The sequence below is a fragment of the Marmota flaviventris genome, chromosome 11 (genome assembly GCF_047511675.1).
Source record: "Marmota flaviventris isolate mMarFla1 chromosome 11, mMarFla1.hap1, whole genome shotgun sequence".
NCBI lineage: Eukaryota > Metazoa > Chordata > Mammalia > Rodentia > Sciuridae > Marmota > Marmota flaviventris.
This window is the reverse complement of record NC_092508.1, coordinates 58,997,869-59,017,962: the sequence shown is the minus strand read 5'-3', so window position 1 is coordinate 59,017,962 and position 20,094 is coordinate 58,997,869. Positions and strand designations below refer to the sequence as shown.

The 20,094-nt window shown below is 41.1% G+C and overlaps 1 protein-coding gene across 3 annotated transcripts in view; it reads left to right on the top strand.

Annotated features, from left to right (window-relative positions):
* Map3k20 (mitogen-activated protein kinase kinase kinase 20) overlaps positions 1–9,174 on the top strand; it is a 171,448-nt gene extending 162,274 nt beyond the window's left edge. For all 3 annotated transcript variants that reach the window (XM_027946079.2, XM_071619067.1, XM_027946080.3), the window contains exons 19-20: positions 2,938–3,088; positions 7,875–9,174. In XM_027946079.2, coding sequence (XP_027801880.1) covers positions 2,938–3,088; positions 7,875–8,575 — 852 coding nt within the window. In that variant the 3' untranslated portion in view covers positions 8,576–9,174. The remainder of the gene's footprint in view (positions 1–2,937; positions 3,089–7,874) is intronic.
* The last annotated feature ends 10,920 nt before the right edge of the window (positions 9,175–20,094 follow it).

Sequence of the window (20,094 nt, the reverse complement as noted above, 5' to 3'; positions counted from 1 at the left end):
TCCCAGCAGCTCAGGAGGCTGAGACAGGAGGATCACGAGTTCAAAGCCAGCCTCAGCAACTTAGCGAGGCCCTACGTAACTCAGCAAAACCCTGTCTCTAAATAAAAAATATTAACACAGAGCTGTGGGATGTGCTCAGTGGTTAAGCACCCCTGGGTTCAATCCCCAGTACCAAAAAAGAAAAGAAAGAAAAATGAACAGACTCCATAAATTTTTATATAGAAAAATGGATTCTTTTAGAAAAAATTGCTGTTGAAATTAAAATTCATAACATTTAGTACCTGCTGGCCTGCACTGTTCTATAATTAGGATAGATGAGGTCTGTACTCTCTTCAGACTTATATTCTAAGCAACAAAGAATGAGAGGTAGAAGATGGGAAATAACTTGGGGTGTTGGATTGGAGAGAAGAGCTCTCCTCCAGGAGGAGACAGGAAGTGGAACTGGAACAGCAAGTTGAACTCTAAGGAACAGAGTCCATGACAAAGCTAGCCAGGTAGCTATACCAGCTCAGCAAGGAGGTTCAGGAAGGAGCCTGTATTCACTTTAAGCACAGTGGGAAGTCAGTGGACATTTTAAGCTATAGAGAGAAAGAACCTAATTATGTTTTTAAGATCTTCTGTAAAATACTGTGTATATAGTTAACAATACTTTGTACTCAAAATGTAAGCAAATAGAGTTCATGTATTTTACTGATTTTTTTAAAAAATTACACTAACAGAAAATGATCTCTCTATAAACATGTTTTAATAATCTATGTTCACGGCTGAGGTTGTGGCTCAGGGGTGTAGCGCTTGCCTACCATGTGTGAGACACTGGGTTCAATCTTCAGCACAACATAAAAATAAATTTAAAGAAAGGTATTGTGTCCATTTATAACTTGAAAAAATTAAAATAAATAAATATAATATGTGTTAATAAATGTATTGAAACTAGACTTTTTTGTTTTTCGTACTAGGGATTGAACTCAGGGGCACTTGACCACTGAGCCATATCCCCAGCCCTTTTTTGTATTTTATTTAGAGACAGGGTCTCACTGAGTTGCTTAGTGCCTCACCATTGCTGAGGCTGGCTTTGAACTCACAATCTTCCTGCCTCAGCCTCCCAAGTGCTGAAATTATAGGCATGTACCACTGGGCTGGGCTCAATAAATGTTCGGAAATGTACAACATCTTCACGGCTAGTAGGATACTGTCCTTACAAATTAATGGAACCCTACACAGAGCCAGGTGGATTGTGCAGTTATAATCAGAATCTGGGGACACATAAAGATATCAGTATACATCTATCATCCATAGGACATGCACTTTCTTAAAGATTTATCAGGAACCAATCACCATAAGAAATGCAGACACCTGCTGTGTCTCACCAACCTCAAGTAAATACTGAGAGATAGTTATCCTTGTCTCCATTTTTCAGATAGAGAAAGTTGATCAGAGAGATGAAGGGCAGTCCTGAGGCTTGAGGTACTCAGTGACAGAGCTGTGGGGGTCACATCAGCATCTGCTGACCAGAAAAACACTTTCCCCTCTTGTTAGCTTCTTAAAGTCGACTTTAAATTGGACTTTAAACTGTGCTTTGAGAGGGTTTCCTGAGCTAGCCTGGTAGCTCTTCTGTATTAGAGATCCAACTCTGGCCAGCCCACTCCGAGCCTGAACTGCTGGCAGTGATGAACCTTACCTGCACAGGTTTGCAGGTATGCTGCACCTGAGAAGTAACATGAGCTTTCAAAATATAGCTTGCAGGGCACAAAACTCAATCAAAGGAGGTTAGTTGGTCTTGATCTTGTCATCTAGACCCTTTGGCACCTGTTAATAGGTCCTCACTACCCAGAAAAAAAAAAAAACCCTCTTCTTAGTAAGCAGATGGTTGGAGCAGCCAGATTTCACTGCCTGCTGTAGGTGTTTCTGCACACACCTCCACCTGTTCCTTGCTGCTTCTCCCTCACTCCCCTTGCTCTTCCTCCTGCACCTCCCCTTTTAAACTCCATAATGATAAGCCACTTGTGTCTGTGCTTTTCACTTCTGAGTTTTGTAACCGTACTGAATCTTGGAGACTTTGTTGTCATTGTTGCTGTGTTTTGTTTTGGGATGCTGGGGATCTAGCTTAGGGCTGGACAAGAGCTTTACCATTGACTTAAATCCCCAGAATTTTAACCCTTTAATCTGCATGGATTTGGGAAGCCTGGTGATGAGGGAGATTTCAGAACAGAAATGGGCCATGCCTTGATCTGGTATCCTCTCCTTTTTCTGATCCTGATTTCTTACTCTTGACCCATCTCACTTGGCACCTGTTACCTTTGGCTCTTCCTATGGGGACTAGTTCCATCGAGCTCCCCACATGCACCCAAATTCTCTGTGACCAAAGGCTGGCTTGACCAAAAGGGTGTTAAATGTTCATTTCTTCAATAAAAGATCTCTTTTTAAGTACTAAAAACAGAAGAAATTATTTTTCATTTCTTATCAAAGAGGTAAGTGGAGATTGGCCAAATGACACATACACATTATGAGAGAAGATAATCACAAATGTAACTACTATTGGAATCTACTGATGAATTTGTTATAATCCATTAAGAAATAAAATTATTTTATTTAAGAAATAAAATGCATTAAGAACACATGCTTAGAATTTCTAAGACCTTGGATTCAATTATAGCACAGAAAGGAAGAAAGAAAGAAAGGGGGAAGGGAGAAGGGAGGGAGGGAAGAAGGAGAAGAAGAAAGTGCTATAATCCACTAAGGAATAAAGTAGTTAAAATTTTCCTCTTAATCAATTTAGCATATTTAGGCAAACTATTCAAATAGTTTACTTAAGACAAGTGTTTTAAGGTATGAAATTGAAGTGACATAACAACCCAGGTTTCTTTTCTTCCCATTTTTAAATATATGTTTGCTCACAGGTTTCTTTCTTTTTCTTTTTCTATTTTTTTTTTTAATCAGAATGATGTGAGAACTCCAAAAAGCACAAAACATGTCCATTCGATTCAGTGGAGCAGAACCAAGCCTCAGGATGAGGTGAAAGCTGTCCAGCTCTCCATCCAGACCGCGCTCCCCAACACAGAGGGCAATCCTGGCAGCAGGTCCAACTCAAGTAAGTTCATATGCTCATAACACATGTGTGCTGGATTTCAGAAAGTTACAAAATTCTCATAGCAGAGGTAAGGGCCAATCGATGTATGAACTCAGGTTTTCAATATAATGCTACCTTCTTATACTTTTATAATATTGGTTTTATAAACAGATTGTATGGAGAGTTGTATTTATAGACATAAATGAGCATATTATAATAAATTTCAATATTTAAATACCTATGATAAAAGATAAATATTTATGATTACATTGCATTGGCAAATAAAAATGTGTTTGCAAGGTTAGTTTCCAAAAGTGTGTCTAAACTATGTGCAGTGGGCACACACCTGTAGTCTCAGTGGCTCAAGAGACTGAGGCAGGAAGATAGCAAGTTCAAAGCCAGCCTCAGCAATTTAGCAAGGCCCTAAGCAACTTAGTGAGACCCTGTCTCTAAGTAAGTATAAAAAAGGGTTGGGGATGTGGCTCAGTGGTTAAGTGCCCTGGGTTCAATCCCAAGTACAAAAAAAAAAAAAAAGTGTCTATACCAATATGAATTTTAATTTTCCATGTGTAGCAAACATTCCTACAAAGCCATTGCTGTCACGGGGACAACTTTTTTGAGTCCTGAACACCATTGCTACATCAAAGCATGGGAATGATGAGGGAAGGATGGAGTGAAAACACACAAGGGCCAGGAAGGAAAGAAGAGAGAATAGAGGAAGACTGGGAAAACTTGAAATGCAAATGATGGATAGTGGTGATAATAAGTACAAATGATATAAAGAAACAATTTAGAATAATAGAGAGGAAGGCTAGCTGACTGGCTATCAAATTGGTCTTTATTTGATGGATTCAAGGAAGAGGTTCTGATCCTCAGCTTTGTAGATCCAGAAATACTAGTAACTGCAGAACTGGGACAATCTAACAAACACGTTGCAGACAGATGTAGACAAAACCCCCATGGAGTTCCCTCTTCACCATGAGAAATACAACCGCCAAACAAACCAGAAATACACGTTTTCTGAATAGTGCATTGTTTTCCTAAGGGGAGAATATGCCTGTGGAGCTATGTGAGAAGGTTCTTTGGTGGCCTGGAAACAAGCCAGGGCCTCTGTGAACCTGCCAAGATGACTGGATATTCTTTTTTTTTTTTTTTTTTCTGGTACTGGGGATTGAACCCAGAGGTGCTTTACCACTGACCTATATCTCCAGCCCTTTTTTTGTTTTTATTTTGAGACAGGGTATCACTAAGTTGCTTAGGGTCTCTCTAAATTGCTCAGGCTGGCTATGAACCTGGGATCCACCTGCCTCAGCCTCCCCAGCTGCTGGGATTATGAGTGCATATCACCATGCGCAGCCCAGCTATTCTTAAATGTCCATTAACCAATGTGCCCAGAATCCTGCTTTTATCCACCAAGAAATTTTCTGACAGCATGCCAAAGCTATCCACCTTTGTCCACATAGTTGGTTCGGTTATGTTCTGATAACGAGGCCATTCTGACCATGCTGATTGGGCTTAAGTTTTTATCAAGTTGTCTTGTCTACAAACACATTGGGAAACATATTTTAGGTGTGCTGTTTCTACAAACAACTATTCTACACCATAGACATGGATTCCCATCAGCTTCCCCCTCCAAGTTATTTTCTATTTGTTAATTCAACGAGTGCTGCCTGGCATGCCCACTATCATACCTTCAAGGACTTTTTTCTATAATCACTAACGTTTATAGGGCATGTGTTACTTCTACAGGCTTCATAGCTTTGATCCCTACTACCCCTGTGAAACCAGGATGGGGGCCTTCTTTCTACATTTCTGCTGTATTTTTCTCTTCCATAGTGGTTTTCTATTTCCCTACACCTGTGATCCTCCTGCCTCAGCCTCCCCAGGTTTCCAATATAATGCTTCCAGGACACAAAATGTCTGCCATCACCTTCAAAGTTTTACATAGTTGAAATCCTACCCTGTTCAAAGTCACCCAATAGAAACTCGATCAGCCCTGATTCCAAATTCCCTGGGGGATCTTATGGTACCTCTAGCCTATGGGTGCTATTTTTTTCTCCCAAGCATTCTCCATGGACCAGTGAACCAAGTGGTCAGAATGAGATGGTGATGGATGGCAGAGAGTCACAGCAACATGCTGTGACCTGAGGGATGGAGGCAGGGATACCCTTCTCCGAACAGTACAATGGGCAGACTTCCAATGTGCCCTCTATTTCTCTTAAATATAAATCTTTTAAAAGACAGTAAGTTATTCTTTCTCTAAAGATGTATGCAGGAATGGTCAGTGAGAGCCCTTCTATCTTCGCTTCTATCTTGACTTTTATTTGGAGTTGCTCCAGATGAATTTCTACCCTCTCAATATCAACTGGAGAGTTTGCAACATTGGTTTCCCTTTGACTTACTCCACTTTGGGCCAGTTCACCTCCCTTCCATTCTCCCTGTATTCCTTTTTAACCCTTTATCCAATATGATATGAAGCCCCGAAGGATTCCACCCAATCAGCTAAGATCTCTTTTTTGGGCGGAGGGGGTATACTGAGGATTGAACTCAGGGGCACTCAACCACTGAGCCACATCCCCAGCACTATTTGTATTTCATTTAGAGACAGAATCTCATTGAGTTGCTTAGTGCCTCACCGTTGCTGAGGCTGGCTTTGAACTTGAAACCCTCCTGCCTCAGCCTCCTAACAATCAGCCAAGATTCTTTCAGCTGCAAGTAGCAGGAAACCCAGTTTCCACTGACCTCCTTCGAGGATGGTCAAAGGGTGATCTGAAGACCAACGGCATCCAGATCACCCCCATGAACTTGTTAGAAATGCAGACTTTAGGGCCCAGCCTCAAACCTACTGAATTAGAAATCTGGGGGAAGAACCAGCAATCTACATTTTAAGAAGCCCTGCAGGTAATTCAGAGGTATTCTGAAGTCCCTCAGCCACTGATTTAAATTACAGTAAAATGTTTTGTCTTCCTTAAGAAGTCCAGAGGGGGCACAGGCAGGAAGATGAACCAGTTCAGTGATGTTGAGGTCAGGGAACCCCCTTTCCTTCATTCCACTCTATCATACTCACCCTGTTGGCTTGACTCTCAGTCTAGACCCTCTTGTATTTATTGTCATGTGAAGATATGACAGTGCCCAAAGGAAATGAGGTGTGAAGTCCCCGCTCCTGTTCTCACATTAAGGAATGATGAAAGCTTTCCTAGAAGATTCCAGCGGACTACCCCTCACCAATTCTGCTTTGGCTTATCCATTCCCACCATCAGCACGTCTGGCTTAGACTAACCAAGCCAGAAAGTGGCTACTGGGGCTGGAGACCAAACAAAATCAGGGCTCTATGGGAAGCTAAATTTTCAGAGAAGTCAAGGTGAGGGAAAGATGGCATTGTGACACTATGTGATTCTGTGTGTATGAAGTTTCTAGAATAATCAAAACCATAGAAACAAGCCAACATGGTGACACATGCCTGTAATCCCAGCAGCTTGGGAGGCTGAGGCAGGAGGATCACAAGTTCAAAGCCAGCCTCAACAATTTAGAGAGGCCATAAGCAACTCAGTGAGACCCTAAATAAAATATTTTTAAAAGACTGGAGATATGACTCAGTGGTTAAACTTCCCTGGTTCAATCCCTGGTTTGGAAAAAAAAACATAGAAACAAAGTCAAGGTAGATGCCAAGGGGTGGGAAGAGGGAGGAGGGGAAGGAGGAAGTGGTGTTTAGTGGGCACAGAATTTCCATGTTGCAAGAAGAAACCATCTAGAGATCTGGTGGACAACAATGTAAATATACTCATCATTTCTGAACTGTACACTTAAAAATATATGTTTTGTTATGGTAAGACACAACAAAAGAAGGCATCAAGGTTGACTGAAGATTCCTATGCACAGGCCACTGGTGTCAGCACAAGTCCCTCACCCCCAGGGTGCTGATCATCTGTGCCCAGGCAGAGAGGGAGGCAAAGAGAAGTGAGCACATGCTGCTCCCCTCCAGAAAGTTCCATCAGCATATGCAGAGACAGAGAAGGGGAGGGAATATGGCAGGGAGCACCACCCAGAACTCTGGCCTGTGGGCAGCACAGTTCAGGCCCTGGGAAGACAAGGAGATCCCAATGAGAGGAACTTGTGTGGCCACTGAAATACAGCTTACTAAGTGCTCCTTGCAAATTAGGCTTTTTCTTTTACCCTCACTTCTTCCTACCTGACACACAGCTTCATTTCTTATTACTGAAAGCTCTCCTCCTTGCTGACCTACTGGCAGTTCTCTGGAGATACGCTGTCTTCCTTCCAAACACCTGACTGTTTGCACCTTTGGAACTTTACTGCTTTTATCTGCCTTTGGGTCTTTGAGGGTTTCAAAGCACCAGGTTGGCAAAAAGCCTTTAGTTTATAAAACATGCCCCTGACACCCAAGCACAAACAGCAGTATCTACAAGTGAAAACACAACTACATAGGTAGAAGGTGGGATTTACATGCAGAAGGACCTGGGGTAATTGAATGAGTGAACTTGGGCAAGTTACCTGACCTTTCAAGCTTCCTCATTTATAGAATAAGATTATTAGTATTTACCTGAGAAATCAGCAGAAGAATTGGACAATGCCAAGCACATGACATATACTCAGTGCCAATGTCCTTATTGGGGGGAATAAAAAGTTCTTGTACTAATATAGGAAATGCCCTTATACTAGTCTAGAATTTCTATGAATGGTAAAGCTTAGCGTGTTCCAAACAGCCTTGCGTTCCCCTGAGACAGTCTTGTGAGTTAGACATGCAGCTTCAGCGTGCCTTAAAGGATGCTCATTTCCATTTCTCCTGCAGGTGCTGACTGCCACTGGTTAGACACTCTGAGGATGCGGCAGATTGCATCCAACACTTCTCTGCCGTGTTCCCAGAGCAATCCTATTCTGGGGTCATCATTCTTCCCATACTTTGACAACCAGGATTCCTACGCTGCAGCTGTGAGGCGGACCCAGGGGCCCATTAAGTATCAACAGATTACTCCTATCAACCAGTCCAGAAGCTCCTCCCCAACTCAGTATGGGCTGACCAAAAACTTCTCCTCTCTGCATCTCAACTCCAGGGACAGTGGTTTCTCCAGTCTCAACACTGACAGCTCTACAGAGAGGGGCCGCTACTCAGACAGAAACAGGAACAAATATGACCGAGGTAGTTCATCCCTCAATTCTTCTCCTAGAGGAAGATACAGTGGGAAAAGTCAGCATTCCACTCCTTCAAGAGAAAGATATTCTGGAAAGTTCTACAGGTTGTCCCAGTCAGCACTTAGTCTTTACCAGTCACCTGACTTCAAGAGAAAACCAAGTGAACTCCGCGTACCCAGAACCATCCCAGGGATGCCCTTGCACCCTGAGTCTGACTCCAAAGCCAGTGAAGAGGAAAGCAAAGTGAGCGAAGGAGGATGGACTAAGGTGGAATACCGGAAGAAGCCCCACAGGGCCTCCCCTGCCAAGACTAACAAAGAAAGGGCCAGAGGAAACTACCGTGGGCGGAGGAACTTTTGATGAATTGACCTAGGCCCAAGTTTTCTGAACAGATGTTTCTTGCAAAGGATTTTCATAACAGGATGTCTTCAGACTCAGTTACCAAACTCACAACAACTCTTCCACATTTTGGATTGGGAAATACCTTCTAAATGAAACTACTGCCAAACCAGGGCCAAAATTATGGATGTCGGTTGCCTAGTAGTGGTAACTAGACTTGAAACTCTTGTTGGAGAAGGGGCTCTGCCATCCCTTTACCCTAAGCACTGACATTCTGGTTAGCAGGACTGAGACCTGGGAAAGGAAGTGAGGTCAACAAAAAATCAGAATTCTAGATAAAGACAGGAACAGTAATATTGAATTTTTCCTTCTGTTAAAAGCTCCTGCATGGCTCAGCAAGACACCATGACTGATCCTTTATTTATTTAAACTTTCGATTTTTTGTTCATCTTGAATTTTTTATATTAGTTGCCCAAGGCTCGTGTCTCACTCATCTCACCCTTGTCTCAGCCCTGCTAGTTAGTATTTATTTGAGTAAAATATTTGTGTTTCTATCATGGTCACAATTGAACTGGTCTGATTTGTCCATTTTAGGTAATAAAAAAAGCTATTGAACTTAATGTTGGTCTTGATACAATATCAGTCACCAAGGTTCCTCAGAAACCAAAGACCTAAATTGCTGAGGAGGTTTGTGATTTTTTTTTTTTTTTTAAGTTCTCAGGGGTCCTTTTGAGTAGTTTTCCACATTTTGCCAAAGAAAGAGCGAGGAGGTGAAAATAGCAGTCCATACAGTGCCCTTGCCATGAAAGAAATCTAAAATCTAAAAAAAAAAAAAGAAGAACAGCACAGAATAATAACATCACAAGTTAAAAATCAGAGAAATTTAAAATTACTTGCATACTTATTAGAACAAGACAGTAAATACCAGTCCTGCCGCAAGACAGCTCTAAGCAGCTGGGGGGTAGAGAGGAAACTGCTTGCAGTTCAGGTCAGGAATTCAACTTAAATATGAAATTCTTCATATTTTACAAATCAAAAAGTCGGGTGGCAACAAACCTATATCAAATAAATGTTCCTTTCAGTATTTGAGATTCTGTTCAGCAGTCAAGTGTCCTTTGCCCTGCCCAGGATTCTTAGTACTCTGTTGAAATCTAGATGATACATGGGTAATTCTGTGGGGGTGTGTTCTCTTTTAATAGAAATCCATCATCAAAGTGCATGCGCATGTCCTCAGAGGATCTGGCCTGTTTTAATACAGTACTTGGGGCCTGCTGGGGAAAACTGGGTTTGGACAGCATCAAGGTCAAGATTACAGCTGGGGTTATGGCTCAGTGGTAGAATGTGCTCTCCTAGCATGCATGAGGCACTCTATTCCATCCTCAGTACCACATAAAAAAAACCAAAATATTGTGTTCACCTAAGACTGAAAAATAGATATTTTTTTAAAAGTCAAGATTATAGGAAATGACCTTCATTTACAGGGGAAGCAGTCACAACCTAAATATTGATTCAACAACTTGCCTTTATATAAGCCTCCTCCTTTGCCTTCTGCAGTTAAAGGCAAAGCGAGGGGAGGGGTGAGATCCGTTGCCCAGCACTCATTTTTGTCGCAGACAACCAACTTCTTCCAAAATTTCTAAGCCTTATCCACTGGGATCCTTTCTTACAAAGCTTATTTATATCAACCACAGTCTGTTTTCAATTACTTTCCTCCTTTGTTCATGTTAAATTTAAAGAAAAGCCGATTAACACAAAGTATGGCATCTTAACATCATGCTGTTTCCAAAAAAGCAATAAAATATTTTCTTCAATTAGAATTGTTGGATAAGTAGCTGAACACAGTCTTGGCTCAGTCACTCTGAAAGAAGCACAGAGTATGGCTTTTATTACTAAACAACATGTGCATTCTGGGAAATTACTGATGACTCTGGTTTAAAAGGGTCTGTCCAAATGATGGCATGCTTCGTGCCCTTTGCCCCATCTTGCTTTCTGGACCCAGAATTTAGGGAATCCAATCTAGTCTTAAAATGACTCCATGGTCTCATCCATTTTAGTACAGAGGGTGACCACAAAGAAGTTAGTCAAACAGCCCATAGAACTGACCACTTTGTAATATCTCATGGAAAAATTCTTGTCAGCATCAGTGTTCCCAGTCAAAATCAAAACACGAACATCTGCAGTCTGCTCCTTGATTGTGAAGAAATAATAAGAGTTGGATGTTCTTTCTGTCTTTGCTTTTGATTCTAATGATGCTTATTCACCAAAAGTGGCTTGCCAGGTTGAAAGATGAATGTAAGTCAAGCACAGAGTAGGAATTAGCAGATCCCCCCACCCCACACACCACCACAAAAAATCAATTACCAAAATAAAATAAATTAGAAATAGGGGCTGGGGACATAGCTCAATAGGCGAGCATGTACTTATCATGTGCAAGGGCCTGGGTTCAATCCCTAATACTGCAAAATAAAATAAAGTCGTTGCCAGCAATTAGTAACTGTATTAGTTGCAACAGATTGAGATTAAAACATACCTCCCACCACCCAGAGAGAAAAGAGAGAGAACAGAAATTTTAGGAGAAACACTTATAGTAGGAAAAAATTCAAGAGATTATACCTTGGCATCTTCAACAAAACACCTCCGAATGTGGAGATTTGGTGGTCCCTAAATAGGCTTCAGAGTTAATCTAGAACTGCTAAATCTAATATCATTTGCTACCATAGAGTTAGTCCTTCTTTTAGGCAAAGCCCAGAGAAAGCAAAATGTTTTTCTCTTTGCACAAAATCACTGGATTAGCAGTATAATAACATATCCTGAATAATTGAATAATCCCCCCAAACTGTACACTGGAATTAATTTTTTTTTCTTTTCTTGGTAAATCAAGAACTTCTTTAGAAATAAATACAGGGGCTAGGGCTATACCTTGGTGATAAAGAGCTCGCCTAACACGCACAAGATCCTGGATTCAGTCCCCAGCACCAGGAGAAAAAGAGAAAAAAAAAAAAAGAAATATAAACTATCAATTGTTTTCAACCAATTTATAATGAATATAGCTCAAAAATCTAAACTTCAGTGTTTAAAATAATTGACAATAACTTTTGGAACAGTAAAACACAACCTGGGAAAATTGCTTAAGAAACTGGCTATAAAAGAAAACTCAAAGTAATTGGTCCAATTCAGTATGAAACAAAAAAAAAAATTGATGTATAAAATCTTCATTGTAAAATTTAAATTGAAGCTGAGCATGGCAGCACATGCCTGTAATTCTTGCTACTCAGGAAGCTGAAAGAGGGGAATCACAAATTCAAGGCCAGCCTAGGCAATTTGGTGAGACCCTGTCTCAAAATAAAACAAAGGACTATGGATGTAGTTCAGTGGTAGAGCATTTTCCTAGTATGCTGAAGACCCTGGGTTCAATCCCAAGTACTGATAGAAACAACAACAACAACAACAACAAAAAAAAAACTTAAATTGAAAGGGACTGATCCCATGAGGAAAAATAAGTAAAATAAAAAACAATACAAATATGGGAAATGTCATTTTGTTAGATAGGTAATTAAGGAGAAAATTTAATTCACATAATAATATTCACTCTATAAAGTTCTTGACAAAAACATTCCTCAATTATATTTATTTTTTTCGGAACTGGGGATTGAATTCAGGGGCACTTGACTACTGAGCCACATCCCCAGCCCTATTTTGTATTTTATTTAGAGACAGGATCTCACTGAGTTGCTTACAGCCTTACTTTTGCTGAGGCTGGCTTTGAACTCACAATCCTCCAATCTCAGTCTCCCAAACTGCTGGGATTACAGGCATGTGCCACCTTGCCAGCAAGACTTTTGTATTTTTTAAATATATTTTTTGTTTGTTCTAATTAGTTATACATGTCTATAGAATGCATTTTGACACATCAGTCATAAATGGAGTATAACTTCTCATTCTTCTGGGTGTACATGATGTATAATTACACAGGTCATGTAATCATATATGCACATAGGGAAATAATGTCTGATTCATTCTACTATCATGCCTACCCCAATGCCCCCTCCCCTCTCTTCACTCCCCTCTGTTTTGGACTTTTATACTTTTGATCAAAATATTTTATCCACAAATGCAGATGTCTTGGGGTCAAAACAGTGAGGGCATAATGTCCAATAGTTCAAAATGGCATGGTCAAAAACCTGGATACACATGGAAGTATTCTGACTTCACTGCACCTTCTCCAATGCAGAATATTTTATAAACTTCCCAGGGCCTTTCTCTATAATGTATCCTTTCACCACAACAAGTTGGCACAGGTATGCTATGCTTTTGGAACTCTGGCTCTCTGGAACTGCTCAGTTGTAAAAGACCACGCCACGATGTGGATGTGCCAGCTTGCTCTGGATGCAGTGTGATTGAAATTTAAAATCTAGAGAGTGTACTTAGAAGGCTTATAAAAATCTCTTGCCATTATTAGATTTGAGAAGCAGTGAAGCCAGGGTGTCCTTAGGTAATGAGAATGTCACCCCTGGCCCCAGCTCCTTGCTCTCCTGTTTGCTATTACTGGAACTGGATTATGAGGTTGTTGAGGTGAAAAAAAAAAAAAAAGCACCAAATCCATGGTCAAAATTAAAGGTTTGGGGGCTGGGGTTGTAGCTCAGTGGTAGAGCGCTTGCCTCGCATATGTGAGGAACTGGGTTCAATCCTCAGCACCACATAAAATAAATAAATAAATAAAACAAAGATATTGTGTCCATCTACAACTAAAAACATTTTTTTAAAAAATTGACAAGCTCTTGATGTATCGGATGCCAGTGACTTCTCACTCTCCTGTCCTTTCTCTTTGCTTAATCAGCAGGCCAAATAATGCATGACTGAACCCTCAGAGTCAAAGAATGAAAAGGCCCTGTAACCTCACAGTTTGTTTAAAACTAAAGATTTAATAGCAATAACCATGTTCCAGTTGCTCCACTCTACCAAAGAAACTCCTTCCCCGTGACCTAGCTGCCTCTCACTCAGCCTTCAGCCACACCACGCTTTCATGCAGGGCACAACCTGCCAATCACACATGGCGGGTCTGTAAGCAGGACCAGCGAGACTTCCAAAGTGACATGAGAATGCACTCAATCTGAGAAATGCAAACCTGTGTGGAGATGGTCATGTGACCCAGCTCCTGCAGACCTCTTCTGTGCCACCGTTTGCCTCGTCACCAAGGTGAAGCAGTCAAACATTACACTGTAGCCACACCAAATTCCACGGTTTACTCTCTCTTGCTTTCAGAGCTTTGTTCTCCCCACAAATTTTTGGTCTAGCTAAGTCTGCTTTGTGGTCTAGCTAAGTCATTCTACCTCCAGGAAAACTTTCCTGATCCCCAGGCCTGAGTCATCCCTACCCCTTGTATTCACATAGAACCTTATGGCCACTTGATCATATTTATCCCTCTGTATTATAATTGTCCCCAGACTTGCTTTTCTGTATTTGCTTGCCTCGCTAGACCATTAGCTCCATGAAGGCAGGGATTGTGCCTGTGTTGGTCACCAGTATCTCTCTAAAACATAGTCAGTACTCATCTATTTGTTAAGTCAATGGATTAATTGATTGATGGATTAATCAGGCTTACAAACTATCAAATTCTCTAAATTTTTGTTCCAAACATACTCATTAAGTGACTTTCAATAGTCGTGTCCAATTTATCAAGAATCAGACCAAGTGTTAAAATAATTGCTATTCTTATGGGATTTCAATGTAGCGTTATCTATTAAAGAAAAAGAAATGCCTATCCATCCGGAATTGGTCAAATAAATCAGTAATTTAAGACATAAAAAATAAGAGTTACCATTCTGATTTTATACATCAGTCTCTTGTGAGCTTTACCAATGGGAGCTGGCCCCTGAGTGTGACTCTCACACAGTGATTCGGTTTCAGGGTATGTTGCTAAGAGCAGGTTCTGGGTGTTCAAAGGCTCCCAAGGAAAAAAGCCAGTCTATTTTTTTCCAAGAAGCTGGTCTTTGAGTCATAGTGAACCAGGTTAGATTTCCATTTTTAATTTCTACATTACACATAGCAGTATAAATGTGGGCTCTTGATAGACACTTGTCACAGGAATAGAAAATAATAAAAATGGTAAGTATGTTCAAGAAATGTTTACACACCGAGATAGTTCTTTTGGACATTTACAAAATCTCACTATATGGCTTTTCTTGCCAGAGGCCCAAGATCTGTCTTTTTAATGAATCTAGGTTGTTCCTAATCCTTGTGCCCTCTATGGTCCTGCTGCGATTGCTTCCAAACGCAGGCGAAGCTCTTCTGAAAGTCTGACCTGGCAGTTTTCCTTTCTCCTGCCCAGAGGCCCCAGGCCCCCTCATTAGCTGCCTGATGATGCCTGATCTGGCTGAGACTGGGAGAGGCTTTGTGTGTTGGTGTAGGGACAATTCAAGATTTGTCAGCTGGTTGTGGCTGATTATCAAGATGTCCAAACTGGCTCCTTTGCTATGTGTAAGCAATTTAATTTCGAGCCTAATTTTAATCTGCAGTGTACTGTATGTCTGCATCTGCTGCGTTAAAGCATTCATTAGCATTTAAAGGGGGAGCTGATGGTATTGATCACTCTTATTAAAACCCATAACAATCATGCGGCAGGAACTGATGAGCGTTCTCTTCAACCACTGGAGTCACCGCCAAACTTGATGTCCCCAGATCACAGGCGAAAACTGAAAATGTGATACTGAAGCAAGGGTATAAGTGACATCTGTTACAGGCATTGATGGTGTTTATGGAGTTATCTGTTATAGGCATTTATGCCACCTCCAACCTCACCCCCAGCTTCTCAGACTGTGAGCTTCTAGAAGGCAGCAAACTGTATTTATTCCTGAATATCGACCACCTGGCCAAATGAGTTCTCCATAAATTTTCTGATGAGAAAATTAAAGAATGAAAGTGAAATATCCAGTGTGTTAATAGACATTGTTAATAGCTATGGATTGCTTAACCAAATCTCTCCAAGACTTAGTGACTTAGAATAAACACTTATTTTCTCATGCCATGTTTGTGGGTCAGGACTTCCGGAGTGGCTCAGCTGGTGGGCTCTGGCTTGGGTTCTAGGAAGGTGTCAGTTGGGGTGCTGACTGAGCCACAGTCATCTGAAAGCTTGACTAGAGCTGGAGGATCTGCTTCCAAGGTAGATCCTCAGATGTGCTGGCTGTTGGCGGGATGTTCAGTTCCTCCGCATGTGGGTCTTTCCACCTGCCCTAGGATCCACATGCACAGTGGCTTGACTCATCCAGAGAGAACGAGAGATCTGAGAGGGTAATGTGAGAACCACAATATTTCTGATGGCGGAGCCTCAGAAGTCACAGCCAGTCACTTCTGAAATATCCTCCTGCTTACTTAAGTAAGCATGGGAGGATGCATGGTTCTCATGGAAGCCCAGGTTTTGTGAACGGCTTAATTGCTTGTGAAACTGGTGATCATGAGATTGGTGGTCTGAGTTAACACTTACTTTAATGGTGCAGTTGAACCTTCTTGGGTCTTCACAGAGATTGGAAGATTCTGTGTGGATTTATAGGTGAGTAAATGATTCTAAACAGCAGAGCACGAGGGCAATAGATTTCCTATTTCTTTCATCAGGCGTGTGTTGGTTTCCTCTGAGTTTTATGGTATTATAGAGAGAGTATTTGTTTTATGCAATAAATATTTCTAATAAAGATGTCTGTACAATGAGTTTTCATGCTCAGTTCAGCCAAGCAAACAAGCTGGACATCTATGTGAGTAAGGGGCTGGCCCTCTTCTCTCTGATTTCCATTGTTCATTCAGATACAAGTCTCAGAGGTTAGGGGAATATTTCCCTATAAACTAAATTGGAAACTTCGGGAAAAAAAGAGATTGAAACATAAAATGAAAAAAGAAAAATCACTCATTTGTGCAACAGAAATAATTTTTTCTGGGTGGTTGAAATAACAGAAATTCCTTGGCCAGTTCTTGGCTTCCTTCTGCATCCTGTCTCATTCCCCTTTTCCCATGTGTGCACATCACCCTTTCCTGAGGCTCTTGAACTTCAAGTCCCCCAAGTTCTTTGAACTTGAAGTTGTCATGAGCCAGCTCTATTATCCTGTGTCTTTGTCTGAAACTAAAAGTCACTAGTTCCTGAATTTAATATGTCGTACTCAATGATGACCCTTCTTTCAATTTGGGCCATTATAGCAAGTCAGCATCTTATTGTATCACAGTTTCAAAATGAGTTTACTATGCTAGATGGTTGTTATGGATTTTATATTTATACCCCCCAAAGTCATATATTGAGAACTTGTTTACAATGTGATATTTGAAGATGATATTTGAGGATGAGACCTTTCATAGCAACAAGGTTTTCTCTCATTACCTCTCCTTCCCTCCTCTTGTCTATGTGAGGTACAGCAGGAAGTTGGTAGTTTGCAACCGAGAAGAAGCCTTCACCAGAAACTGACAAGCTGGTACCTTGGTATTGGACTTCCCAGCCTCCAGAATTGTGAGAAATGACTTTCTTTTGTTTAGACCACCCCATCTATGCTTATTTGTTATAGCAGCCCAAACAGAATAAGACAGCAGTCAATTTTCAGAAATCCCATCCTTCCCCAACACAGATGAAGTTCTAAGGAAATGAAGTTCGAAAGGAAAACAATTAACACCTGTTTCTTTTACTGAAGCCCTGCTGAATTAATCCTGGGCTGAGTGCACAGCTCAGTGGTAGAGTATTTGCCCAGCATGCTCAAGGGCCTGGGTTCTATCCCCAGCACTGCAAACAAAGCAGAGCTAAAGTTCCAACACATTTGAATTTATTGCAATGTGGTATAAAATATATCATGGAAGTAATAATTATGAGTAGAGTTGACATTTATTGAGTGCTTGCTATGTATGTGCCAAACTCAGTTCTAATTTTTTTCCTCATTTAATCGCCACACTAGCCCAACAAAATAGATTCTATTATTATCTACATTTTACTGTTGAAGAAATGGAGGCTAAGAGAGGTTAGCTATTCGTTCAAGGTACTCCAAGAAATGGAACCATAATAGGATAGGACCCATACAGACTGAAGCTGGTGCATGGATGAGATTTGTGGTAGCTTTACAGGCTAGGTGGGTAGCTGGCCCCGCCCTTGTGTTCCCCCATTAATGTGACTCAGCCACCCCGACTTGCACTTCTTCCGAAGCCTCCACTAATGTTGCCCCTGAACTGAGGTATAGATGCTGCTGTCACCTTTAACTGGTAAATTCCTTCCAGACCCTTGTCTCAAAGTCCCCAGAGAGAGAGAGAAGATATTTGGCTCAGTTCATGTTTTTCAAACAGACCTCAGAAGTCACAGGTGGCTCAGTGAATGTCAGTTGGTAGGTGCCCTTCCCTGGGCTTGTGGTTGTGGCCTATGAAGAGGAGACAGGTTGGCAGCTGATAAAGTACAGCATGTAGGCTGCAGGTGCAATGATTTCTCTTAGAATAGGGTTTAGGTAGAACCTTCTCAGCATGTTGTTTTTCTCTAGTGTTTAATCTAGTTTACATATTTAAACAAATTTGCTAAATGTAATATATATTTTTATGTGGCATTCATAAGAACTGTACCAAGAAAATTGTGCAAATAAAAATCTTTTCTTAAATGCTTGGATTGGATAATTTTGTAGACCAAAATGTAATCAATTTAAGCCAATATTAAATTGAGCACCTACTATGCCTATAGCACCATCAAGGACAAACTTCTTCAAAGTAAGAGAGTTGGGAAGAACTTTGGGATCACTTGGTTCAGTGTTGCTCAGACTGGGGTCAGATACATTGTAATGATCACATATTCTTTAAGAGATTTTTTTTTTAAGTTTTGTGTTTGTATTCTAAGAGCAATCTGAAAAAATGAATATGAACCTATTCTGAGTCACCTGTGCAGCCACAAACCTGGACACTGCCCTGCAATTTCAGCCTCTGTGTCTGTGTTTTTGTTGTTGGCACCAACATTAATTTTGTGGGCCAAGAATCAGAGAAGAAACCTTAATGCCAAGAAATGCATTTATGCCCAAACTCACTGCAGGCAGCAGTTTGGTTTCCCAGTAGTTTAAACAGAGAAAAAAATGGACAGAATTGAGGTGGTGAGAGGACTGCATCCCTAACAAAAAGGGCAACTCTGTTTTAAAAAGCATTCTCTTCATGTGCAATTAATGTTAAGACGGGACTTGGCTTACATTTAGTTTGTAAATTCGCCAGAATGTAACAGGTGAAGGACTCTTAAGGTAAGGGGTGTTTATTGAAGACACATCATAAACATAGCAATTTATCACTACTCAGAGAATGTAATGATTCTTTTATTTTAAAAGGATGCCATACCTAGCCAGGCCTTGTGGTGTACACCTGTAATCCCAGCAGCTCAGGAGGCTGAGACAGGAGGATCCAGAGTTCAAAGCCAGCCTCAGCAAAAGCAAGGCTCTAAGCAACTCAATGAAACCCTGTCTCTAAGTAAATACAAAATAGGGCTGGGGATGTGGCTCAGTGGTTGAATGCCCCTGAGTTCAATCCCCGGTACCTTCACCATTGCCCACCAAAAAATAAAGATGCTGTACCTGCTCAAGTTTGAGGAACACTAATTCAGGTCAGCCCTGTTGATTTTTAGATGGTAGACAGGCCCTGGAACGTGAAGAAACTCCGAGTTAGTTAGCAACTGTGGTATTCACCCTAAGTGCCCAGAACTTGGCCCCTGGCCAACTGTGGTGGAGGTCAAGGCCATAGGAAGATAACCACAAACCAGGGACTACATTCCTGGACACACATTCTTCCCTAGACTTCGCCCCGGGAGTCTTTTTGTGTTTGTTTACCTGGATCACCTAACTAGTCACTTTCTTGCTTCTCTTCTCTGCCTTTCTTCTCTCTTCTGCTTTGAGGACTAGTAATAATTAACTATGGCTCACTGTGTGCCAAGTGCTTTATAAACATGTTCTTGTGTAATGTTCCATTAGAGCCCACAAATCCTGCATTATCTTCAGTTGGGTCTTGTTTACTCTTCTGCTTTTGCCTGTTTCTTTGCTGAGCAGCTGAAGGGCGGCTGAGGGAATTAAGCCATTGTGTCTATTACTGGAATCAGGAATTCATGATACTTGTTGAGTCATTATCTTGAGAGCTTTTTGTTATCCCTAGAGAGACACCGTTCATTTTGCTTGTATACGACCTTGGTAATTTGGGTCTCAATAAAAGAGAGTGTCCATGCACGTGAAACCTTTGCATTTTACAGGGTTCAAGCCACCAACACTGGGCCCCACAACAGGACAGGCTAGCAAGGCATTTATCACCCTTATCTCTAGTCTACAGAGATGCAAGGATTTCCCTGATCATATTAGAAACACTGAGGTTAGAAGGCAGCAGAACTTAAGTTTAGTATTTTATTTAGAGTATTGTGGTCCCATTTACAATATTATCATTGCAAGACTGACTCTGATCATAGCTATGGAAAAATCAGAATGAACATTCTAGTCATCTTATAGGAGCTTCCTCAGACTAGGTGCCAGGCCTCAGTGCCACAAAGACAAAGAATGGCTTCCCCAAAGTGGGGAATG